Source organism: Clinocottus analis, unplaced genomic scaffold, assembly GCF_023055335.1.
Source record: "Clinocottus analis isolate CAN_PGR_092001 unplaced genomic scaffold, fCliAna1.0.p SCAF_5, whole genome shotgun sequence".
In the NCBI taxonomy this organism is placed as follows: domain Eukaryota; kingdom Metazoa; phylum Chordata; class Actinopteri; order Perciformes; family Cottidae; genus Clinocottus; species Clinocottus analis.
Genome location: NW_027176207.1, coordinates 17,555,289 through 17,582,013, shown reverse-complemented (window position 1 = coordinate 17,582,013; position 26,725 = coordinate 17,555,289). Strand labels below are relative to the sequence as shown.

Genomic DNA, 26,725 nt, shown 5'->3' with positions numbered 1-26,725 from the left:
TGAGTTAGTTTCAGTTTGTGTTAAACAAAGGACGGGGCTGCATCCAGCTCATGTAACTTTACAAAATAGACAATGTCATATTCATGCTCGCTTTGCACAGTGATTGGCCACGTTTACAGATATGAACAAATATATTAAAGTCTCCTTTAGCCAAATGAAATCTGTGATTTTTTTCTGCTTCGTTATTCCTCACGTCTGCCCTCAACACACACGGCCCTCTCTTTCTGGCAGGCTAACAACATGATACAGGTAGCAGTAGTAAATGTAATGACTTTTTACCTCTGCCCTGAGCCTCTGGCAGAGGCGTCTGGCTATCATGCCCCTGGTGTAGGCCTGAAGCGTCAACACGGCACGAAGACGCCGCCAAAATGTCTGCCGGATGAGGAAGCCGCGGCAACGGGCTTGGATGTGAGTGACGCGGAGGCGAGTCGTCCGGTAGCTCCTGAAGTGCTTCCTCGACCTGAAGACGGCCTGGAGGCGCAGGAAGCCAGACTGCATCTGTAAGAGAGGGAAGTGTTTGAAAGGTGGAGAGGATATTGGTGTGAATTGGACAGACGGATTTTTTTTTTTTATCCCATGAAAAACTACAAAACTACTCATTGAAGGTGTAAAGGACTTACAATGTGGTATTTCTTCCTGCATAGATAACCCCTCCACACCTTCTGGATGAAAGTCACAGCGCTCCTGAGTCTGAGGAAGTGATTCCTAGAAGAGGAGAGAGAGAGTAGATTTTAAACCAGACACTGGTGGACCGTTACTATGTACTGTACTTCATATGAGTATTCTCATTTTATGCAACTATAAACTACTTTGCGTCATCTCAGAGGTAAATATTGTACTTTTCCCCCACAGCAGTTATCTGCAACTGTTCAGTAAATCACATCTCCAGATGTGTTGATGTTAAAGGTTTGTGATAAACCGAAGGATGAAGCGTTCCTTTATGTGTTGGGAAAGGTCTTCCACTTCTTAAGCTAAATAAACTACTTAAGTAGTTGGAAAATGCATCATCACATAGCTGAAAATAGCTGTTTTTCTGAGCTCATGAAAATACTTTTTAAAAGACACGTGGTTCTCACAGGACGGCGGCGCTACAAACACATGATGATCTAACAGAATATGATGCATTGCTGTAGATTAGACTACCCAAGAGGAAATGAAGGAGTACAAATTAGCACAACCATAAACACCTAAAGCAGAAAAATGCAACATATACATTAAAGCAGCGGTAATATTGATCCAAAACATATAAAAAGTGAACCGTGGAAAACGAGTGCTATGCATATGTTTGTTTGTTTTTGTCTTGGTGTATCAAGCTCTGTCCTGGAGAGACATTCACCTGTCTATAAGTCCACGCACAGCCTTCTGGATGAGGATGACCTTGTCAGTTATGCCCTTGTCCCTCTCGATCTCCAGCTGCATGTCGTGGTGGTCCTGACAAGAGACGAGCAGAGAGGAATAAAGAGACCAGCCTCAGGGCCTCAGAACATCAGGACCAATTTATTCACACATAGATAAGAACCTCATGCAACTCCACTTTAATAAATCTGAACTATTCCTTTAAGGTGTCTCCTGCAATTTGTTTTGGGTTGTTGAGGCCTTGTGCTGTAAACATCCTAAACATTAAACACATTTCTCTGCAATACTTAGAAAGTTAGAGAGAGAATTGGAAGATGTGGTTTATTCAACCCTGATAATCACAACCTGCTTTTAAAGATTTGTTTCTTCATTAGGAATGAATGAGATATAGAATATCACCATCCTTAAAAAGTAAATGAGTTGTCGTAGTCAATACATAATTGTTAATACATAACTGTCAATTGTCGATACATATCAATTCATTCATGCTTTTTTGTCTATTTCTTGTTTTGTTGTGTTTGTCTCTGTCTCTATGTAAAGTGTCTTTTGAGTATTCAGAAAAGCGCTATATAAAATTAAAGTATTATTATAATAACTCCCAAATAAACAAATCTGGATCAGACCAAAGGTAAAGTGAACTCTTGGCTACACTCTGTGGACACACAGGCAAAGTTTCAAGATTTACCTCTTTTTGACTTTGGCTCAAAACAAGAGCGCTGACAAGATGCTGCAGTAGCACATTAGACATCTCAAGCCGTCACAACTTTTACACACACACACACACACACACACACAAACAATAACCTTGAGGAAAATCTTGGTCTTTCCAATCTGCCAGTCATCATGTTTCCCCAGCCGGGCCAAGACGATCTTCTGGCAGGTCCCTCGTAAGTCGTCCTGGAGGGAGAGAGAACAACGTCAAAGTGACGACTCCGGGTCCAGAAAGACAGTTTTAAAGGGCTCCATATGAACAGTATCATGCCAAAAATATGTGAGACTGCTAGGAAATGTTGCTTTCCAATCATTAGACAGCTATTCTACTCTAAATATGTATAAAACAGGTGACAGCGGTTGTGTTGCTCACCTGTTTGTGAGCAGGTTTGACACCTGGCATGAGAACTCGGTAACGGTCCACAAACTCCCCGAAGGTGTATCGGATCGGGTAGCCGGCCCGCCGTATTCTGATGGTCTCCATCATGCCGGAGTATCGCAGCTGACGAATGCACAGCTCTCTGTCAAATAACTGGAAAAAAAGAGAAACAGACACAATTAAGAGCAGAAGTTTCAAGAGCATTAAATCTTTAGAGGACATAGTGAAAATGTATAAATAGCTGAAATAAATAGCAGCTAAATGTCAGAAAATGCTATTTAGACTCTTGCAGAAATATTTTTTGGGGGGGAAATACTGTTATTGCTTTCTTGTTGAGAGTTAAATAAGAATGTCTGTGAAGTAAATATGAAGCTAGAAGCAGCTACAAATCAACAGCCGGCTAACTTAGCTTAGCTCAAACGGGTAGCCTGGCTCTGTCCTAAGCTCAACTTTACTAATTAAAATTAATATCTAAATTGTATGAAAACCTTGGTTCAAAAACAGGGATTTATACGAGGTGGACTATTTCTTGGCTGGAGCAGTAAAATGTCCAAGTATGTAAAGTTAAACTTTACAATTCAACACATTTGTTTTGGTGCATTGCATTAATTTGCTTTAAACGGTGCAGAAAGCTTCCCTTTTTCAAATCCATAGTCAACAATTTAGAAATATATTTTGGCCCCTTATCATATAGTGCTTCGTGGGTGATATTGGAAATTTTAGGTACGCAACAACAACACAAACTTGTTGGGCTTAAAAACAGGGAATGTCCTGTATTTTGTCTTGTATATGCTCACCATGGGTTTTTTGAACTCGTTCGGTTTGATACAGCGGACGAAGAACGGCTGACACACGCTGAGCGTCCTCATCAGCATCTCCAGGGAACGTTTGAACTGACTGCTCAGAGTTGGAGAGCGTTTCCTCGTCTCAGCACCCTGCAAACACATAAAGAGAGACATGAAACTGTGTTTCACCAATCCAGATGAACAAGTGTCTACAGCCAGATCTCAACATTCTGATTCACTACCAACCCCAAAAGACACTTGGTCGAGGATATTTGAAATATAATATCATGGATTTAATTAGGATACTATATGAATTTTTCAACCTCCATCATGCCACTAAAATATATCTTCATGAGACATTTGACTGAACCTTTTTTCTTCTTCCACCCGAGTTGCAAACTAATTTTTTGACAAAATCTTAATCCCATCAATTTAGCAAGTTCAGGCTCAATAAAAGTTAATGCACACAGGATTCACACGTTTACTTATATATAGATGCATTTTTGCACATTGCACATACAAATTGTTAAAAACTAAAATCCACATATGAACTAAAAAATACTGCCTCAGAGCGTACGACAACCAGTCAAGTTGTAGTTTACATCCGCGTCTGTCAAAACTGTCACCACTTCATGATTATATTCTATTAGGCCGTTGTGTGAGATTCTCATTATTACCACATTAATTCTTGATTTTTACGGGCAAAAATGTCACAGTGACCTTTGGGTCCAAGTGGATGTTTATAGCCAATGTGAATACATTCGCATAAAGTAGATATAGCGTTCACAGGAATGGGATGCAGAGGTCACAGTGACCTTGACCTTTACCCTCTCAAACCAATAAATTCAAAGCTGTGTGTGCTTCATTCACGGGGTTTCCCGAGTAAACCTCCTTTCAGACCATGGAGTTTTAACTTCTTATTCTTTTAATTACCCTGTTTGCTATTTTATTTGACTAAACATTACAAATAAAGTCTCACTGGCATGTCCGAGGCAATGGGTCGCATGCATTAAATGTAGTTGAACTCCTTTGATTTGACTATTGTCGCCGTTTTAGAAACAATCTTTCATTCATGTGACAATTTCTTAATGGTTTGCAGCCTGTGAATGAACACTAGACACATTTTAAACACACAGTGGTCCACAGTGTAAACACGGGGCGCTCACACACATTTCTACTACTGAACACAACAAACGGATGAAACAGGAAACAAGACAACATCTCTGACAGCTGTCTTCACTGTAATTCAAAGCTCCAGCGAAGCCAAACAGAAAACACGGTGAGTTTAAAAAGCCCGTCAGTTTGATGGAAGTCGCTCTGATTGTCGCGTCAAAACGTAACAATTGCTTTCTGAAACGGTCGATGGCTGAGAATTGTGTGTGCCGGAGAGTTCATTGGTTATTTCCTCATTAACTTAATGCCTTCGTTTTGTTTTGTTTTATCAAATAAACTCGTTTCTCTCTGGTTTCTGCTCCAACAACCAGCAGACCTGTCGGATGAAAAGAAGAGCTCAAGGAAGGAAGACACTTCCATGGGTTTCTATTCAGTTCACATGAACACACACGAGAACACACACACACACACACACACACACACACACACACACACACAGGGTTTTTGAGTGACCACGTGTCGCTAAAGGCCGTTGATTACCTTGGGAGTAGGGGTGCTGGGCTGCTGATAGCCACACAGAAACTGATGTGAGAGGAGAAGGAGGACACAGAGAAGAGACAGCAGAAAGAGAGGAGGAGGCGTGCCGTCAGTTAAAAGCCAACACCGTGACGAGAAAACGCTACAGGGAAGAACGTCATTATCACTTGAAGACAGCAAACGCCTTTAAAGTCATGACAAAAGTCCAAAAGGAGGTGAAAAATATTAGTCCACCATTACAAATATTCCTGCAGGTATTTGTCAGTCTCACCATGGCCACATCAGCCTGGAAGATCTGCTTGATGAACTTGTTCTTGGACGAGTGGACGAGCTGGATGATGTCGGTGTGGAGGCTGTCTCGGTTTTTCTCAAGGAAACCTGGAGGGAGAAAAGATAATCCGTTACCCGCAAATACTATCTCCACATGCTGTCATACAGCAAGATGAACTTGAAGTATTAAAATGTATAAAAACTAGATATTGGTTGCCAGTGGATTACTGTAAAAGTAGGATCTTACAGTTGTAGCTGGTTGAGGAGGGGCTCATTTTAAACTAATAATTATTTTCATTATGGATTCATCCAGTAAGTATTTTCTTCATCAATCCAAACCTCAACATTATTACTAATAAATTACAATTAACTTTATTAAAAGGAAAAGCATGAAAATCATCACATTTGTGAAGCTGGAACCATGAAATGGTTTTGCATGAAATATTACTGAAAGAATTATCAAAATAGTTATTTTTTCTTCGATTAAGTACAATATTAATGTATAAAGTAAATACCAAAACATTTGTACTTAAGTCAAGTTAAGTAATGTTATTTTTGGATGGTTCTGCTTCTCTTATCCCGTCTGACCTTAAATTTTACCAGAATCCTCTCAAATTGCAACACATCCCATCACAAACAAGAGAGCCAGAGAAGAAGTAGCACAAAACATAAAAACATGAGGTCATGCTGCAAAAAATGGATGAAACAGAACGCACCTCTGGTCTCATAATGCACCACTCCAGCAAAGTGTTGGATACCAAACTGTGATGCGTAGATGTTTTTAGGCGGGACGTAGTTGGAGTTGAGCTTGTGCTGAGAGTTGAGCTTGTAGAGCATCGTGGCATCAGTTCCCTGACAAAAGACACAGAAGCAGGCATCAACTACAGAAAAAAGCAAACTTCTGACACTGAATTGTGGCTACAAATGTGGTTGACACTTTAAATAATCTTGTAAAAGGCCCAGATAATCAATATATCACTGAATGTATAGACTGGTGTAGCTCTCCCTTGCATTGTACCTTTGGGAACTTGCTCTCTTCATCAATGAGGGAGATGATGTTCATGGGTTTGTTGGCAATCATGTCCAGCGCGTCCTGGTTGTCTGTGAACTCAATGTGCTGCCAGCTGATGTCCTCCAGGTTGTACTCCTCCTGCTCCAGTTTGAAGACGTGGCGAACAAAGAACTGCTGCAGGTTCTCGTTGGCAAAGTTGATGCACAGCTGTTCAAAACTGCAGGGAAGGCACGTTGGAGGAGAGAAAGAAGGGAGTAGGAGGTCAGAAAGTACAGCATTAAAATGGTGGGAACAAAAAGAGTTCAAACTAGATTTCTTATGTTAAATTAATGGATCAATAATGATGGTTTTTAATCAAATGACCAAGTATGTAACACCTGTTGATGATGAAGTTCTCAAAACCAAAGATGTCCAGCAACCCGATCGACCTGCGCATGATGTTGCTCTCGCAGGATGGCGGTCTGTATATGGCAGCGTTGATCTTATCCACAATCAAGATAAACAGCCGGCCATAGATCCCCTGGAAGATGTAACACATGGTGAGTAGGAAAACATCTTTTATTTTGTTTTATGGGATTTTATAGCCTTATTTTCATTATGAGGTGTATATCTTTTACATATACACATCACTGTAGCAAAGTGAGACGTTTAACCACCGCAGGTCAGCAATAAATAAGAATTATGAGTCATGGGTTCCTGCATGAAGTTTGATGGATTTTGGTCATTTCAGATCTGAGATTTCCTTTTTGTTTTTGGGAAGAATTGTACCTTGACGAAGGCGTCCCTGACATCCACGCCTTGATCCACACTGAGAGGCGTGGCGACACTTTCACCGCGAGTGATCAGGGTGCGTGTGGTCAAACACACCATCACATCCTTCGGGTCCACCTACAGCAGAGCACAACAATTAACACTTAATACTACATTTTACTGAGTACATACTTTTCTTTTAGTCAGCTTTTTAATGCAGGACCTCTACTTGTAACAGAGTGTGTTATTCATACTTTTACTTAAGTAAAGAATCTGAATATTGTTTGTTATACACACGCAGAGACACACACGCACAGACACAGAAACACACACCTCCATGAGTGACGCAGCAGTAATGAGGTCGGGGGATCTCACAACCACACTGGCATCCAGGTTGTCATACGTACGAGCTGAGGAAAACCAAAAAGATCAGTGTTTTCATCACAGCTCTGTTCTAATCAACCAGGACATTATATATGAAACAACTCTCAGGATTTTTGCAATCCGACGCATCATCTCCATCACTTCTCTGACACTATCGACAAAGGTGGACCCTCATAAGAAGAGTGTAAGCGTGCTGCTTGTCTTACCCTCAAAGCGCAGGTTGCCCATGTGCAGGATGGCAGCCAGCAGTTTGGAGATCTCCCAGTTCTCCGTCTCAGTGAACATGAGAACCTTCATGGCCGACAGGATGCTGGAGTAATCCCTCAGGTCGTCTCGACCGTCACACGACGTGCAGTTACCCTGGAACGTAAGAGAAGATAGAGATCTTTACTGTTTTCTTTATTGGCCAAAGTAGTGGAGTGGCTTGTTGAACAGCGAGATGGCTTATGAGTTGTCGCTGTTTGGATGTGTAGTATTGCTCTGTTAATGTTCATGTGACTAATGTTCATTTTCTAGCTCATCCCTGAAGCATTTTATCTAAGTCATCTAATAATTTGCTCATTTCAAATAGTTTTTGGCAATAAATATTATTAAATTAAATACATTTTCAAATGTAAAGAAGGTTTGTGTCCTTTCTTTCAAATGTAATTCTAACATGAGTGTGTTAACGTGGTGTGTCTTGCTCCTATGTAGGAGCTGGTGGGGCCATTTGCAGGTCTGGGTCTGGTGCCCACGAGTAAGCTATGATGTTCACCACTATTTTCACTATTTACAATAACGTACACATTGTGTTACCATGCTCCCTAGTCAGTATTGATCAGATGCATATGTATGTTGTATATGTGTTGTAATATATGCATGTGTGTAGTAATAAAACCGTATATATTTGTGTCAGTACACAGACATGCAGTATGAATGGACTCTCACACAGCCGTAGACTCACCATGGTGAGGTAGGAGTAGTCTGAGGCGAGGCCCAGGCCCAGCTTGGCCTTCATCTCCGGAGCCATCCCCTTCAGCATGCAGTAAAAGACATGGTAGTTCCTCTCATCAGGAGCCTGGAGGAGAAGAGGGAGGGAGGGATTCAGAAAAATAGACAAAACTTCACTGAAAAGTTTTTCCTTTATTGACACGGGGGTTGTGTTTCATCTGAAACTACGATCCGGTGTCTCACCTGTCGACACACACGAGACTTCTCCAGCAGGTACTGCTCGATCTTGGCTCCTTCAATCGCCCCCCGCTTGTTGAAATGGATATCTACATACTTCCCGAAGCGACTGGAGTTGTCGTTACGAATGGTCTTGGCGTTGCCAAAGGCTGAATAGATTGAGAAATCATACGGTGAGTGAGGTGATGAGGGAGAGGGGAAACACTGAAACATAGAGAATCAGGTAGCGAAAACTGATCTGAATTTCAAAGTTAATTCTTAGAAAAAAGGGAAAAACTGACAAATCCATGCAAACTCCACCTGCTGCTGACTATCATCATCAAGCTCCAGAACAGCTAGATGTGACATGTATGTAATGTACAATTGAGTCAAACAAAAGGGCTATCTGACCCTCGAGGATGGGCGTGGCCTCCAGGACTTGCTGCTCTATCCAGGAGTGTTGTCCGCTGATGGCAGCGAGGAACTGCAGAATCAGCTTCGTGCTCTCCGTCTTCCCGGCTCCAGACTCCCCACTGTGACACACAGAGGACCGTTACACTCGTACAGCACAGACATGCTCTGTCTCGCCCCAAGATTCAACATTCAATACACCGGTTTGCTTTCTTGCAGAGAACTAGATTAGTAGATCAAAACCGCTCAAATGCCTTTACTTAAAATCTGAAGATAATTACAGAAACAGAAACTTATGTTGTTTAACTTGTGTATGAATGTTGTATATATATGTGCTTCTTTTTGTGCACTACTTAATGTTCTTCAGTTCACACACCTGATGATGCAACACTGGTCCTTGTTGTTCCGCTGCATGTTGAAGTAACAGTTGTCTGCTATGGCGAATATGTGCGGCGGCATCTCGCCGATCTTCTTATTGGTGTAGAGGCGGATCTGGTCTGGAGTGTAGATGGGGAGCAGCTGGTAGGGATTGACCGCTACCAGGATTGAGCCGGTATATGTCTGTGGGAACCCAAAAATACTTATAATGTTACAAAGTCAAGGAACTCACAAGCGAATTCTCAAAGAATGGACTGCGGCCACTGAAAGCACCATGAATGTTTTGCAGCTGGAGGCAATTTTTCGTCTTTTTTTTTTTTTGCGTCTGATTGCAAGTATCCATGTGGCAAAGCTTGTTGCCTTTGAGCAAAGGCGATGGTAGAAAGCAAAATAAAAATGACATGTTCGGAAGGGGAGCTAGATGTGCTGACTGATGAGGAGCAGCGGCATGTTTAGAAACCTCACGGAAGGAATTTAAAAAGTGACAGAGAGACACCGTATTAATGATAAATGATCATAGTATTTCTTATTTATAGAGCACTTTTCAAGCCACGAGCACAAAGTTATTTTTAAGGCGATGAAATAAAAAAAACATATGCAATATTAGGGGCAATAACAAGCAGTGCATTACTTTGTCATTAAATCAAGATGACATTGGTTTCCAGCAGAGCAAGGTTTGGGTGGCTTAATCCTTAAAAAATGTGCTTCAATTAACCCCAACTCTCTGAAGACACTAATCATTTCACTGTCGTCACACTGCATGTAGCTATTAGCCCTGATCTTTGTGGATTGCAACGTTTCTTCTTGTCGTATTTAGCAGGTTTAGTGGTGAATTTACCTGTCGGAGTGAATTGCATTGATTACATGAGACAGTAGCAAATTTTAACTTTCTAAAAGCAATGCATTATCACGGATGCAGTCATCCAAATGCGTTTCAAAATACTTCATAAGCCGGAGCATAAATGAGTGAGCGCACAAGCAAGAATCAAAGTCAGTCATTAATAAAAAAAAAAACAAGCAAAACGGTTGCATTGTGACAGCAGGAAACCTAGAGAAGCCATAAGTTAAAGGTTTACCCAGGTTAAAATGAAGATCATGATTCTGCTAATTGAATCTGTCAGTGGTTTAAGATGAAATAGATAAAAATGTTTGCTTATGATGCAGTAAACCCCCACTGTCACATGGTAGTGCTGCACGAACGGTTCCCAGAGTCTAAACTAAACATAAATAAAAAGCATTTACTTTCCTTGCTCCACAAAGCTGCAACAAACCTCAATTAAATATATCCCTGGTTTTAACTTCCTTTAACTGTATATTTAAAACATCATGTTTTCAACAACTTTGCTCAACTAAACGTTTAATTAAAAAAAAAAAAAAATCAAGTTGCATTTCTTGATCGTACTCGTGTTAAACCTGTTAAAGCACCTTTGTGTATAAAGTGTGCTACAAAAATAAACTTAATGATCTTGAGATAATTAGAGTAAAATACAAAATAAAATGACATCCATAAGCTGCTCTCACCACCCACAGTTACAGCCGTTACATGTTAAATAAAGCAAATATGGAGAAGAGAATATGTTAGGGGGATGTGGCATAGCAGAAGCGTTAGCACTCAGCTCCTTTTCTAACTTCATACTCACCCTTCCACCACAATTTGTCTACATGGAGAGAGAGAACAAAACAACCAGAAGCTATTATAGTACTACCTGAGACGCACTCTCAAAAAGAATACACAACAAATTGCAGGAGCTTAACTCTCTTGAATCTAACAGACAATGCATCGTAAACCTATTCAAGACTGTTTGGTCTATTAATAAAGCCCCTCAACAGGTGTGACCAGGAGCATCGGGACCACAGATCAGCTCTGTTTGGGTAAAAAGAGGAGAGGATTCTCTTATTGTTACCAAAGTTCCCCTTCCTTCCATCACCTTTAGAAGTAAACATGTAGTTCTCGGTCAAAGAGCGAGGTGGGGACGTTCTGTTAATTGCTTCATTTATAGCAACAAGTAAACTCATCTGCAGGGTATGGAAGGTGCAAGTAAACAGCTTAAGCTGAATAAGAACTTCACTGGGAATGTGGCCAATGTCCACGTTGCTCCCTCCAGGTCAAGCTGTCTGACTGTTAACATCAGTTCAGAGCTGCAGTGGGTGCAACAAACAGAGGGGTACTGACATAGATGACGCGCTCATTGTAGCGGATGAGCAGGTTGCGGAGGATGCCGGCTTCGTTGAGGTCGCCCAGGCGAATCATGTCCTCCACCCCGTGGAGGGAGGTCGGATGCATGGGCTTGATGTTGGTGGCATTCTGAGGGGAAATCCAGTGTTCCTGCGAGAGAGGAAAGAGACACACTTTTTTATATCATTGAGTAAACTGTTGACCCCTCACTAAGTGACTCATCATTAATATTTCATGTTTTTGTCATTGCATAACAATAATAGTACGGAACAATTGATAAAAGTGTCCAATTCACTAAAGGAGTGAACACATGTTACTGCAGGAAGTTTGTGAAAAACGATTTGGGTCAATTTTGAGCAGAATGTTTCCTGTGATTATTGCATCAGAGTTGGGTTTTGCTGTTATTTTTAGGAGCTTTGAATACAATTGGCTGCCTGTATAATGGATTTTAATTATGTATTGTTTTATTTTTAACAGCCATACGTACTTAATCGGCTTCTTTTTTGACATGTTCATCATTTTCTTCTACCTGACACCATTGTTCTATGTTGTTGTATTGTGCATTGTTGTATTTTCTAGCATGAACTGCAGTAGACAAAGAATACATATAGTCAATACAAATTCTCTTTCTCTCATTAAGAATACTTCAATCAAATTTCCAGTATCAATATTTTGGGGCTTTTGTGGATATATTTATGTATAATGTACAAATAATTGACAACAAACAGTTTTAGGAACAAACTTACCATTTGCTATTGTTTTCTCTACTCAATAACTTTGTCTCACGAGTTGTTCTAATAGTGTTTCTCGCTTAGTTTGACTTCTTCTCAGTGTGATGCCACCCTGCTACATCTCAGCAATTAACTCAATGGTATAATATTTGTATTACTGACAGAGATGACGAGCAAAGCTAAACAAAATAAGACAGAAGTTTAAATAAGAACTAAAGGATTGTCCTTTAGGAATAAACCAGCCTCATAAACTTTCGCTGTGATTCTTTTCTGTTCCAAAAACTACAAATCAACATGTAAACAAACAATCATCTCATCCATTCTGAAGTATACAACAGTCAATGTGTTGCCTTACCCTCCCTTCATCATCCAGAACCTGGATCTGTCCAGAGTCACATAGTTTGACCACGGCTCCCACGGGGACGTCAAACTCTCGGCCCGTTTTAAGGTCCAACCACACATAGTCCCCCTGGATTATTATTAAAAAACGTAGGATCGGAGTCAAATATGATAGAGGAATTAGACAATTAAAGAGAAAATACAAGGAATAGTTTCTTAGTACTTAAAACAAAATAAACATAGTAAGACAAGAGAATAAACTAAAACTTAAAGTCAAAAACATGAATAGAAAATGAAAGAAAATCATAATTAATGACAAAATAAAATATAATAATATATATATTTTAAAAATGAAAAGAGCAATACATTCTTTAAAACAAAAACGATGAAATGTATAAAAGGTAAAAGTTGAAAGAATGTCACTGTGCATGCAAAGATAAAAATCCCAAAATGTGGAGATCCATCAAACTGTTAAAGACTAACGAGCAACACGTTTTAACAGACGCGTGTGTGAGCCAGTTGTTATGTGATACCATTATCATGTAATATGCTAAAATCTTTTTATAGAGCAGCGATAACAGAATTTGGTTGAGGGAAGTTTACACTTAAGCAGCTCAGGCCAAACTTGCATAAGACAGATTTCTGTTTGCCAAACTCATTATTTGATTATTCGTCACCCAGAGATCCTTCTTCTTGTACAAGTGAAGCATATTGTTTGAAAGTCCTAACAATACAGCTTTAATCCAACATGTGTGTTGCTCGTCCAGGTTTGTTTTTCTATAGATAGCCAAAATACCCACTGTGTTGGAAAAATAGATATATTCATAATACTGTTCTAACTATCCAGCTTTACCCTGCAATACACAAACAATGCTCCAATATTTTCATGTTTTCTATGGATCGTCCGTCAGTGTGGATACTGACTTACAGCATTGGCCTCATTGCTAGTAAGATAGCATTTTCATAGCCATTAATTATATATATTGGTTTTAAAACAAACACTGCAACACAACTGTCACATGCACAAACGTGCACTAAAAACACGCACACCTGTCGATGTCAACAAAGAACAGAGAAGCTGGGAAACACACAGAAACATTATCTGCTGCTGCATCAATGCTGTGAATGTCGAATTTAGGACATGTTAATGATCTAATCCATTTTGCACTACATCCACTTCACAGCCGTGGTGAATATTTGAAGAGTAAAGTTTCCCCACGTTTTATCCAAGTTATTGTTGGGTTAGTATTGTATATTGTTCAAAGTATTATGTAGTGTTTTGGTAGATTATTTGTGAAGCGTTGCATATCAATATTGTTTTATTTACTGCTGAGATGAATAAAGCACTTCATTCCTCCAGGCCTATCAACAGTAAGACTATATATAAACACTGAGATGAGGAGAGAATAACCGGACTGACCTGCTGCAGAATGACCATGGTTCAGCTTCGGGTTGATACCAGGACATCAGAAGTCACCATGTGTGGGCTCTGCAGCGGAGACAAGTCACGAGCGTCATCACACAGAAAGAACAAACAGCTTCTCCAGAATAAATGATACCTACCTTGTAAAAACAATACAATAATAAAAGCCTCAGGCAACTGTTTGTATCGCTCAATGGGCAGGGCTACCACACAGTTGTATTAGACTATTAGCACAGCAGGGTTTGAGCAGATATAAGCAGCCATGTGGTTTATCAGGACATAGGAGAGCAGTGAAGGAAAAGGGAAGTGGGGGGTGTTAAAGGGTCTAGTGGGGGATGTTAAAGGCTTACTTGGATTCCTGGAGCTAATCTCATTGCTTAAGTACAAGCCATCGCTGGTACAGTTATGACTGCTGAATCATTTTCTCCCCCACTGAGCAGTCTTTCCTTTGTTGCCCTCACAATGACGAAGCTGCAGTAATGTACACAGTTTACAATGTTCCAATTATCAACTGAGAAGTTACCATGAACATGAGTGGTATAAAGCAAAGTAGGAGAAGTTTTGGTAGCACTTTATAACGGCACGCTATGAACCATTAGTTAAGTATGAGTAAACACTTCATTCATCATTTATAAAGTCTTGTTCAACGCTTTATAAATGATGAATTCACCATTTGTAAATGAAGTATTAACTAAGGCTTCATAGTGTGGAGTTATTATAAAGTGTTATAAAGTGCCATTTCTATAAACATAGCATTTTATAGTAAAGTTAAAACAGTAAATAAATGTTGCAGTCCATGATTGGGTGAAAACAGCAGTTTTGAATGCAAGATCAGAGTCAACTGTGGAGCAATAATGAACCAAATGAATCAGTTTGAATGAATTGTTAAATCAGAAATGTGTTATTTGGATGAGAGCTGAAGAGCTGAAAGGGAACCGAGGCGACCTTTTCCTCACTAATCCCTTTAAAAAAAAATAGCTTGTGTGTCTAAAAAACAAAACCAGACTGCATGTGAGATGAAGATGCCAAAAGGTGAGGGGATAAGTGTTTTAATGATCCATTAGTGGTCCAATAAGTAGATTAACATTTAGTTGGATGTGCCACACAAACAGATAAGAGGAATCTGCGTTCAAGACACATTTTATATGTAAAAAAATAAACCACAGGTGCAACTTTTTGGAGAGCAGCAGTGCGGCTATACAGCATGCAGTTCATTTCTTGTGACGTTCATCCATACGCAGCCAGTCACAATGTGCTCCGCTAATGCCAAGACATAAGCTGAGCTGTGATTCCTTTTATCCAGAACCACAGGGTGCCAATCTGGCAACCGTTCCAAACACAGACCTATAGATCTGTACTTTACAGAGTGGCCCTCTGTGTATTCACCCCGAACAAACCCAAATGTAAAGTGTGTGAAGTATGCAAACTATTAGCGCACACACACAATAGCTTCAACTTGTCAAAGTCCTATACCTATGAAGCTGTGAAAGTGAAAAACCACAAGGTAAAACTCAAGTCACTGATCCCGACATCACCACGTTTCTCTGTTAGTTCGTTGGAAACGACAGATTGAGCAACCGAGAGATTGCTTTTAAATCCCGCGTTGAGGACATGAACGCAATCGCTGAACCTGAAGAGCCCCATGTGGGGTCACGTGAAATGTGAAGAGAGATAAATGCAGCTAAAGTATCACTTTGGAGCTTTCAGCATGCTCGAGACTTGACAACTTTTTGCTGGGGATTGTAGAGGTCAGATACTCGACCTGACACAATATGACATATTTGTATATTTAGAAATTATTATAAATGATAAATAAATGCTTGTCTTTCTCTCTCTGACTGTGTCAATCGTCTGTGTCCAAATGTGCTGCATCAGCCTGTAATGGATGAAACTAAGAACAAATATAGCGTCAGCTCCAGCTACTGTACTTCAATACAATGTTGAGGTACTTGTACTCCACTTGAGTATTTCTATTTCATGTAGCTTTACACTTTAACTTCACTTTATTTATATGACAACAATAGTTACTTTGTAGACTGAACTCATAAATGATGATGTATTATTAAGTATTAGGCTAATTTAAGATAATTCAATTTAGCATTTTTACTTTTGGTACTTTAAGTATATTTTAATGCAAATGCTTTAGTGCTTTTTCTGAAATTATCATTTTAATACATGACATTTATTGTTACAGTATTACTACATGCCGCTTATATTTAAAGTGCGGGTGCATACTATTATTATTTTGTTTTTATTTCATTATAGTTTCCCAGTAGTGTCACCAAGTTTTTAATTCCAAACAAAGCACATTGGAGTTTGATGGGAATTACATACATTTTGCAGGTTTTGGTCATGAAGAAAAGTATCGAACAAATTAAAGTTTTGAACTGATGGTGGCGCCCGAAGAAAAGTGAGAGGATCATGGAAGTTAAGAAATTGTCGTGGAACAATGAATGTCTGTACAGACGTTAGATAACTTACTGGAAAAATACCTTGACCTGCTGGTGAGGCTAGAAAAAAAGTCAAGCAATCACCAAGTCAGTACCGTTTATCCACTGAGGACCAGGAACGTCTGTGAGAAATCTGATGGCAATTGAGATATAGCTGTTGAAATATTTTATTCTGTTTGAAAGAAGTGGACTGAGGCTAGCGTATAGCTAAAAAACAAGGTTATGGGCCAAGACAGTACTATTGGTAGTACTCGTTCCAGAATAAGCAATATTTGAGGGTTTTATTGTATTTTTGTAGATACAACTGCACTTAAGATGCTAAGCTAGCTGTTAACATGAATAGAAAGTAGTTTTCACTTCTCTGTCTGTTGTCTTTGGTTGACTGTGACAGTATTGTTGTAAATAATCCTATCTGTTACATGACCGGTACAAATCTTCAGCAGTTTAACAGATTAAATATGAAATAAAGGGATCTAACGACTACTAATATCTGTTAGAGTGCAAATCATTCTGAGTCAATGCTTTATTAGACCTCAGAGTTCAACACCTCCGTCGTCACAGCTCATGAGACCTCAAGTTCACCTGCTCAGAGAGTTACATGCGACGGCCCAGCAGCAGCTCGCTAATGCCTCAGCTGCTAATCTGTGTGTGTGTGTGTGTGTGTGTGTGTGTGTGTGTGTGTGTGCCCTATAACGCTAACGAGCATGTGTACGTATGTGTGCACTGGTTGTGACTCACATGGCAAGGTTTCAGAGGCGCAGGCACATAGAGGCATGAAGCATTCATCGCCGACCGAGAAAGTTTATTGTTTCCATGTCTGCAACAAGATGTTCAATCTGTGGAAAATATATACCAGAAAAATATCAATCAAGTAATCAAAGTTCTTCAATCAATTTTGTGGTTTTTATTGTTCAACTTCACTACTTCTCAGAGGGTTATATAGCGCTTTTAACTGCCCTAACCTGACAGCTATAGTTACTAATCAGTCACGTATTCGCAACATTAAATAACTGGAACTGTTTTGTGAAATGCATTTTCTGACCATTCATATCCGAGTTCTGATGTTGCCGTTTTGAGTCTTGTTTAATGCCCATTTTCTTTCCAATTGTGCTTGTGTGTGTGTCAAATGTTTTCTTCAATGTTTACAAGCTGTTGGTCCTGTGGCGAGGGAGCTGGTTTCTGCTAATTATTCATACAGCTACGTGCCATTATTAGTATTTTCACAAAATATCTCTTCCTGTGTTAATAATAAATTAAAATGCGAGACATAAAGTGACCTAATATTTGGTTTATATGCAATCAAATTATCTCTATAATACACCTGTCAGTCATGTAAAGGCATACTTTTTGTCTTGAGTTTTATATTTGCAAAAAGTTAAATGAAAAGATTGATACCACTGTCATGTCAGTTGGTTAGCTTAGCATAAAGACGGCTAGCCTTGCTTTCTCTATAGTCAGCATTGCTTTTGCAAAATCACAGGGGTTGTTTGCACACATACGGATCAGCTTACGTTTTCATATTATCAACTATTATATCGTCTTATTCTTGACCTTGGAACCAGCAGTTTGACCCTCCAAAGAGTCCTTGAGGTCCGTTCACTAAAGTGGGTCTCATTTTCATAAAAGGTAGTGATCTGACCTTGGCTGTAACAATAGAAAAAGAATTGGCACAAGGAAAAATAGTTTAATGAATTAATTTTATATTCAGCTTCTCAAATGAGAGGATTTGCTGCTTTTCGTTCTCTTAATTTACTGTAACCTGAACAATTGAATCACATGTTTCTTCTTATCCCCCCTGAATCCTGCCTTACTTCATATGATTATTCACATCTTTTAACGCAGCAATTATGTTACTCTCATTCTTTTCTGTCTGCCATTCTGTGTTTAATTAAATGTCTCACAGAGACAATTAAAACTGTGGTCTTATCTGACAAGTAGCAATCTCTACTGGAATCTAAATTGAAAGTTAAGAAACCATTCAAACTCTCTCTCTCACACACTCACACTCTCACACACACACACACACACACACACACACACACACACACACACACACAGCATACTGTATTCACATGGAGGGTACATAATGGCCCCTTTAAGTGCTGGCACAGACCGAAGAGCAGTAAGAGGCTTTGGCCTAAAGCTACAGCAGAGCAGCAGCAGCACTGTGGCCTGGTTGCAGGTTAAGCCCTGGGCCTGGACCCACGTTCACTTGCCCCTCTCACCTCTCAACACACTTTGTAAGATCCCCTCGTCTTTCTCCTGGCCCTCTTCAGTCCTGTGGTCCTCGAGAAGGCGCGTGGAGACCCAGGATGGTTTATGAAGATGGTGCTGGACTGCAAAAGAAGCTGAAGGACGAAGTCCTGTCTGTCCGTTTTTAGTTTTTCTGTCTGTCCCCTTCTTTTGTTTTAAAAAAATCCTTCACCTGTTCTCGTTGTCTCGTGGTCCCAGCCTCCTGTACCGTGTGTGGTTCGGCGCTTGCGGCCCGGGTACGGTGTGATGTCTGGATCAGTGACGGGGCTCCAGACTCGCTCGCTGCGTCTCATTTGTGGCTGCTGATCCTGATTAGCTGGGAGGTGGAGCCTGTTGGTGGTGGATACAGAGACCAGCTGGGAGGTGGAGAGGGAGATGACCCAGGGCATGATTTCCAAGTTGTTACCACATGCTAAGTATTTTTTTAAAAAAAAGGTCAGTTCACAGACATGACAAGACAAAAATACATTTTTGGGTAGTTTTCCATGCCGATGGTCAAAGTTCCTTGTAGTTTTCATTCAAATAAAATGATGACAAACCCAGAATATGTTTTCATTGTTTTATTTCAAAGTCATGCCACAAGTTGACATTAAATACAAAAAGAAAAAATTATAATTTCCGATTGTAGCTATAAAATAACCACAGTGTAACCGAGAACCAAATTCAACGAACACGCATTGAAAAAGAAAAGAAAAAGGGAAGCTCACGGCGAAAAGAACACACAGACAAGCACACAGTACAGAACATACAGCACAGCTCTCTGAAACCTAGCTATCAGTAAACATACCGGTTTGGAACGCAAGGTAAAGTGTATATATAAAATTAACAAGGTTATAAAATACTGATAAAAGATACTTGTTATAAAGACCGTAGCATTTTTCTAGAAGTGTCACCATGCAGTAGGTATTCCAGTCTCCAGTTAATAAACATCAGCAGAAAAATACAAGAAGAATCACAAGCTCATTCCTTGAGTGGACAGGACTCAATCTCAGATAAAAATGTCGATGACAAGAATGCGGAAGGTATCCGGTCACCTCACAAGAGTCAAATTCAGTTCGGTACCCGACGTACTCTTTCTGGAACTAATGTCTTGGAGCGTTAGACACATGCAGCAGTATCCGAGTTGACGAGGCCATAAGATCAGAAGGCAAGCGAACCTCAACTGCCATCGCGTCATTGTTGATAAACAGGAAACAAGCCTCTTAAATAAACACAAAAAAACAAACCTTTCAGCACTGAAATATTTAAATTTAGTGTGTCTACCTTTTTTCTAGTCTCATGATACCTTGTTAGGGTTATGCCACAATTGTTTTTTTTTAGTAATTAATGCAGTAACACAACCTGTCACACCGTAAACTAGAAGGGCAGTCAAAGAGAGCAGACATCCATCAAGGCTAAAAACCCAATCTTACAAAGTTAAAAGAAAGTAAATCATTATTTGGGTCCGCTCCAAAGTTGGAGCAGTTCTTCCGTTTCATAGATATCAGGGCCAGTAGTTTATCTGTAATCCTGTTGACAAACAGATAAACCAACAAAGGAATCCAGTGAAACTATAATCTCCTAGGCTCAGCTAACGAGACAATGGGATCAGGCCTCCGCCTAGCGACGTGTAGAACGAACCTCGGCCTCACAATTGTTGAGTTGATTGTGACTACATGAACCGAGCTGGACCAGGTCTATTCCAGTCTTGTAAGGCTGGCATCGACAAATAAAATCATACCTTGTGCGATATGGAACGATTCTAATCTTAAATTCTTCAGATTCAGTCGTTCTAATAAAGATATTTGTCGAAATACAGCTAAATAAACAGCTTTACCTGAAGTAATACTAGTTATTTATCTCAAATTCCTTCCTTTTAAGATCATTACAGAGCAAATTGCAACGTGTATATACTGTGTCTAAGCTTCTGATCGGTATGCATTGCGACAGGAACGCATGACATTTGGCGTTCAGTCCAGTCCACTCAATCAGTGTGTCGTCTAATGTACTGACTCAGTCGTAATGTTCATGCTCCTTCTTGACTGCCAATGACTTCAGGTTTGTCCCAAGCTTGAGCTAAAGCTCAGCTAACTCAGTTTGTTTAGGCCATCCGGGGCCACTACTTCTGTTCGCATCCCATCCCTCAGTAGCCGAGGGAGGAGTTATGATCACATCACGAGGTTTAGAGTAAAAGTTTGACAGTTTGGGAAATAGGCCATACTCTTGGTTATACTCCCAAAACGGACACACACGTGGACAGCACCGTGGGCGTGTAGTAGATGCGTTTCACACATTCGCAGTAGATTGTAGCGTAGCGGTCCAGACAGCTAAAGGATGAATCCTGCTGTGGCAAAGGCTCGACGTGCCCTACTCTGCCTCTGCTTGGCTCGTACTTGTTTCCTTCGTCGGTTCAGAGGTTGAGGTTTAGGCATGAGCAGCAATATTGGTTGCGGGTGGGGTGAAGAAGTCAGGGTTAGCCAATCAGAGGCACAGAAGGGCGGGTCTCGCATTCGCCATAGTAGTAAAAGAAAATGTACAGAAGTCAGTTTTCTCATCCAGCTTGAAGTATTTACCATAATGTCCTTTGGTTGGTGTGACAGGCTGCGTTCCCACATCGTATATTTCTCTGAGAAAAAGGAAGAGAACTTCAGCCTACAGCAAACTCTTGCAACTGTGCAAGAAATCATGGGACTTGGACTAAGTAAAATAAGTAAAATAATGTGTTTGATTCCTCTACGCATTCCTGCTGATCACCAGAGGTCGTGAGCGAGAACATCTTCCTCTTTAAATAAATGTCTAAAGTATTCTGTATAACATCCATCAAAACATGGATCTCATAATAACAACTGATAAGTCAAGTTGATGCTACTTTTATATACATACTGTATACTGCAGGTTACTGAATACAAAATATTAGAAAACTGGTTACTGTTGTAATGCATGCAAGTGTGCAACAAAAGCCTTCTACTTCACACAGTATGTTTATCAAAGTAGCAACAGCAGATTAGGTTTTACATCACTCAGAGAAAAACAAAAATAAATATATATATTTGTATATTCATATATATATTCTGTGATTCATAATGCTGCGAGCAGATTTGAAGCGGTTTTGCTACATGCACTGGCATTTTTTTGGATTCGTACAAAAGTCACAGACGCAGTGAGCAGTTCATTCGAATGGTTTTGTGTTCTTAAAACCGGCTTTGGCATGGCCGTGCGGAAAATATGTACAGAAAAAACATAACCGTTAAATTGCAACTGTCGAAAAAACCAGTCAAGGTCCGTACACTCCAACCAAGCCTGGTTAGTCTAGAAGCTGGAGTGTATACAATGTGTGTGTGTGTGTGTGTGTGTGTGTGTGTGTGTGTGTGTGTGTGTGTGTGTGTGTGTGTGTGTGTAGGTGTGTAGGTGTGTGTGTGTGTGAGTGTGTTTTTGTTAACAGTGAAAGCCATAACACTTTTGGCAAAGAATCACGATCTGCAACAAGTACAATGAGTAAGAAGAGCAGCAACGCAATGAGAATCACATTAAAGACAAAGAAGAGGACATCACGGAGGGAGAAAAAAAAATTAATGAGAAACGCAAACGTATAACTTCTCCTGTCATACATTTGTCCAACAGTCACATGAGCAAACGTCTCTACAAAAGCATCCCTTTTTTAATACTGTCTTTTTTGGCACCGCTGTGGCACATGAGTTTGACACAATGTTATTTTGGCTCCTTAATCTTAATTATACTGGAGGATTACGACTGACACGGTGACTCTGAAGCACCAAATACTCCCGTCTATTGTGCCCTGGTTGTGTGTTGAATGTTATATTTCTGTGTAAAATAAAGTAATAAAAATAGGGAGCAAAATAACAAATGGTTGCTGCTGAAAACCTGTTCATGTAAAATACTGGCATCGGTTTTAGAGAAACTCCAGAGTATAAAAGTCCAATCAGCAAAACAGTCAGATTGTGATGTTGAATGTGATAAAAGTAATTTTAGTTGTCACTGAGCCCAAATGTGTGCATTCTGTGTTTTCTTTTACATATGATAAAGAAGAGCTGAACATGAGTTTTTCTGAAAAATAAGTTTTGAAAAATAAAGAAGGTCTTTAAACAAAACTAACCAGTATTTGGAAGAAATTCACAGAATCCTTTTTAATGCTCTTCTGACCATGCGGGTCTGTTTTCCAGTTGTTACTCTATTTCCTGTTCAGGGAGCTGGAAATGAAATGCTGCGCATTAATTACATAACTTTTAAGTTTGGTCACATTGTAGAACATTTTGCAAAGATGTGCCATTTCCACCATTTTGGGTTAGAAGCAAATGGTGAAGGAGGTTTGTTTAGTTAAACTATAACTAATAAAAATATTATCAATGTTTCTGTTTTTATTCCAATGATATTCTTCGACGGACATCAGGGATGAATCGATCATTTGTAAATGTTTTTGCTAAACCAAACTGTGATCCAGCCTAAAAAAAAGACAGTGTTATAATTTTTGTGAAAACATTCATAAAATGATGCCGCCTATTGGACGAAGATGATACCTGACCTTTGAAAATGAGTTCAGCCTCTCCAAGCATGAACAAAAACAACCTTCCCGCCACAACAGATCAATACACAGACATTAAATATCCTGGTGTAGGAAACCGTCTGGAAAGCTTGCGCTAAAAATGAGTTGTGGCAACGTAAAATATATTTCCTCCAGGTAGGAAAAAAAAGAAAAACAAGTCTTTGAGGATTCTGGAAATTCTTTCAGAGCAACTTTCAGTTTTGTTAAACAACCTTCTGGATTTTCAAAGACAGACGAATACTACTTTTGTTAAAAATCAGCACGCTTAGCTCTGTGACTCGATTGTAACGGTAAACATGAGAGGCACGAAAAGAAGCCAGTTTTACACTCAATGAAATCCAATGAGCAACCTACACATTTGGCACCGTCAATCCATTGTTTTTCACGCTCAACATAGTCACAGTATGATGTGGAGAATACACACAAACAGGTACAGCCATACCTGGAAGCTGCAGAACAGCTCCACTGGTGCATTTAGGAGTTCCTGCTCAATGACTCTCAGCGAGGGAGGAAGAAGGGATTCTCTCTTTTCCCACCTGGTGTGTAAATAAAACCAGAAGCTTTCCAGGCACAGGCTCACAGGTCTAACCTCACACTGCTTGGCACTACAGTTTCTAACAAAGTCTGTCTGCAAAGCTAAAACTTTCCTAATTCAGTCTTGTTACGTGACCCAACACTCGTGATCGGCCCCAAACGATACAAAAAGAGCACAGAGAAGATAAATAGCACCTAAATAGAAGTCAACAACTGCTGCTAAGGTTCACAGATGCTAGAGGCATTATGAATGCATCACTGTATTACAAGACATTACCGTTTCAAACTTGTTGATATGATCAGACTGACATGAGGTGCATTAGTGTAAGACATGCTGACTGCTCAAAACTAGCATTTCCAAGACTTTTGAGATAGAAAGAATAAATATATATATATTAACAATTAAACAGTACAATACAAGGCCATGAACATATTGGAAAATAACACATGCAAGACACATTTATAAAGATGCTGTACACAAAGGTGTGTGATCAATTAAACGCCGTGTGTGACAGTTCAAGTAATGGAAAAAGGCGCTGAAAGAAAATCAGGAAAACGGACTCGATAGTTTGACTGAGAGATTAGTCCACTAACTGTTTGTCTTACATTCAAAGGAAATGTCTTGATAATGACTTTAACGTACATTTTTAATTCCTATTATGGAAAAAAAAAAGACAAATAAAGTAAATAAAATGTGGAATGAAAAGTCTCTGCAATGATATTGCACTTTTGGAAAAGATGATGAAAAAAATATAAATAAAAATATGATTTTCTATCTGGGCTTCTATCACAAAAAGCCCAGGTGCCAAAAGGTCAAATTGAATGGCCACATGATCGAGAAATGTCATAGTTCATCACAGATAGATTACATTGTACCAGTGTTGGTTCAATATGCCAAAGCCATCTGAAATCCTTCTGAAATCACTCAACAGTTCATCCCATGTTGTTTTTCTGATGTGGAGGCAAAGCCAGGATCAAGGCGATGGCACGGGTTGTTTGGCAGGACGCCGTCTCAGCTCGCCCTCCTCTTTCTTTCGTCCATAAAAGGTCTTTAGAAATTAAATAAAGTGCAAGGTGTGTGTTCCACTAAAGGGCTCTTTTCCTTTCGGTTCACACCTTTCCACAGCCACAGACATTGTTTTCTTCCAGGTACCACGTGGATTAAGAGATATACATTCATTCACCCTCAAGCACTCGCAGACACTTGCTCAGCAACACGCACACAGACACACGCGTGCACACTCTCTCTCACACACACGTACACACCCCCACCCACGCCTGTTCTGTGCCAACAGCAGAAGCACGGCTGCTGTCTCTCGGGGGTCACAAGGCTTAAGTCTTCGGCCCGGGCCAAAAGACTCAAGTCAGAGGAAGCGTCAGGCAGTGGTGTTGCCGTTAAGAGATGATGTGGCACAGGGGGTGGTGGTTTGTAGCTAGGCTTAGGCCAGGCCAGGCCAGGCCAGGGCGGTCCGAAAGGGACTAAGAGAGCGGAGGCTCAACTTTGGTCCCATAAAGCACTTGATTATGTCGGAGTGAATCGTTGCACTCCGCTGGATTGAGATGTACACATGAGGGGATGGGGGAGGATCAAAGAGGGGAAGGGTAGCACTATCAAAAGCACCGGCTGCTAAGCTACGACCGGAGAGACCAGAGAGCACAGGCAAAGAGTCAAGTTTTTTTTTGTGTTGTTTTTAAGCCATGCAGTTTTGAGATCGTCCATAGCAGCCGGCAGAAAGCGTCTCGGGAAAGTTTGAAATGGTTCAAAAGATGGAAGATGGGAGGCAAGATTTCACACATGAGCTCGCTCACAGAAACGACACAGAAAAGCTCTCAGTAAAAGAGGGAGAGAGTAGCTGCTGTTGGCTTTCCTTTGTAAAGTCCACAGTAAAAAGTGACAGACAGTGCTGCATGCTCTCCAAAGCTCCGGCAAACTGGTGAAGACTTGAGGTGTCTGGGTGGAATGACTGGGCGGGACAATTATCCACAGATATAAAAGAGTATACGTCATGTTAATATATATGGGAAATATAAATGAAAACTACGAGAAACGAGAGAGGACAGAAATGGAGACTGCGCTAACTCTGAGGACAGCTGATGGAGAAGAAGAGTATTTAACATGATCCCTCCTCAAGGTGGAGAGGCAGACTCGACCTTAAGGCGATGCATAGCCCTTGGAAACATTGGCACATGCATGGAGAGTGCAGACATGTCTGCATGTGTACTGTGTGTGCATGTACGAGTGTGTGTATGTGTCTGGATTTAACAATATGCAGGAAGAAAATAAGAAGTTTGTAGATTCTACAACTGATTTCTTAAAAGTCAGTTAAATTGTAGCTTGGGTGTTGATGGAGATTCAGGCTACAAAACCTTAAAAACGTTCTACGTTTCATCTGGAAATATAAGTTATAGGCCTTCAAAAACCTTCATGACGAAGCTGAAGTTAAAATGCTGAAGCAAAAGAAGATAGGGAAAGAATAAGAGACACGAAGAGCACGCAAGCGGCAGAAAACAAAGACACAGTGAGCTCCCGCCATGGCTGGAGGATCAACGACGGATATGAGCGTCGGGCCACGACTGAATGCCACCTCCAGTGTTGATCGTCATATATATATATATATATATATATATATATATATATATATATATATATATATAAATAAAAACGATCGCATCAGATGTTGGTGAGCGTGGTCGCGGTGATGAGGCGAACGGTAAGCGTGCCCGGAAGGTCGTTGTCCTGGCGGCTGCCCTTGTCACGGAGGTGAAGCGTGTGCGTCTCCTGGCGCTCGTTGGGGTCGCTGAACAGGATCACCTGACCCAGGAAAGTGTCCACGATCATGTTCTTGTTGTAGATCTGTTGGCCGCACCGGGGAGGATGAAAGAGATCCGAAAGCGAAAACAGGGGCAGCAGGAAAAAGAGAGGACAGAAAAGATTTTTAAAAAAAGGCAATAAGCAGAAAGGAAAGAGAAAATTACAGGAGAATATACACAAGGGACAGACATTCAAACTTGATAGAAGGTAGACGAAGCATAGAGACAACGAACGA

At 40.3% G+C, this 26,725-nt stretch overlaps 2 protein-coding genes across 2 annotated transcripts in view; both read right to left on the bottom strand.

Annotated features, from left to right (window-relative positions):
- The window catches only part of myo7ab (myosin VIIAb), a 33,855-nt gene extending 15,097 nt beyond the window's left edge, over positions 1 to 18,758 (bottom strand). The window contains exons 1-22 of the mRNA XM_068599751.1: positions 18,577 to 18,758; positions 17,090 to 17,187; positions 13,899 to 13,967; positions 12,495 to 12,608; positions 11,406 to 11,558; positions 9,231 to 9,415; positions 8,855 to 8,976; positions 8,471 to 8,613; positions 8,241 to 8,354; positions 7,504 to 7,657; positions 7,247 to 7,323; positions 6,932 to 7,051; positions 6,541 to 6,683; positions 6,170 to 6,380; positions 5,868 to 6,003; positions 5,153 to 5,259; positions 3,244 to 3,381; positions 2,441 to 2,599; positions 2,161 to 2,253; positions 1,337 to 1,431; positions 621 to 705; positions 280 to 498 (exon numbers count right to left, since the gene is read on the bottom strand). Of these exons, the coding sequence (XP_068455852.1) occupies positions 280 to 498; positions 621 to 705; positions 1,337 to 1,431; positions 2,161 to 2,253; positions 2,441 to 2,599; positions 3,244 to 3,381; positions 5,153 to 5,259; positions 5,868 to 6,003; positions 6,170 to 6,380; positions 6,541 to 6,683; positions 6,932 to 7,051; positions 7,247 to 7,323; positions 7,504 to 7,657; positions 8,241 to 8,354; positions 8,471 to 8,613; positions 8,855 to 8,976; positions 9,231 to 9,415; positions 11,406 to 11,558; positions 12,495 to 12,608; positions 13,899 to 13,916 (2,586 nt within the window). The 5' untranslated portion in view covers positions 13,917 to 13,967; positions 17,090 to 17,187; positions 18,577 to 18,758. The remainder of the gene's footprint in view (positions 1 to 279; positions 499 to 620; positions 706 to 1,336; positions 1,432 to 2,160; positions 2,254 to 2,440; positions 2,600 to 3,243; positions 3,382 to 5,152; positions 5,260 to 5,867; positions 6,004 to 6,169; positions 6,381 to 6,540; positions 6,684 to 6,931; positions 7,052 to 7,246; positions 7,324 to 7,503; positions 7,658 to 8,240; positions 8,355 to 8,470; positions 8,614 to 8,854; positions 8,977 to 9,230; positions 9,416 to 11,405; positions 11,559 to 12,494; positions 12,609 to 13,898; positions 13,968 to 17,089; positions 17,188 to 18,576) is intronic.
- Positions 18,759 to 19,149: 391 nt separating this feature from the next.
- The window catches only part of capn5b (calpain 5b), a 42,256-nt gene continuing 34,680 nt past the window's right edge, over positions 19,150 to 26,725 (bottom strand). The window contains exon 15 of the mRNA XM_068599747.1: positions 19,150 to 26,532. Coding sequence (XP_068455848.1) covers positions 26,350 to 26,532 — 183 coding nt within the window. The 3' untranslated portion in view covers positions 19,150 to 26,349. The remainder of the gene's footprint in view (positions 26,533 to 26,725) is intronic.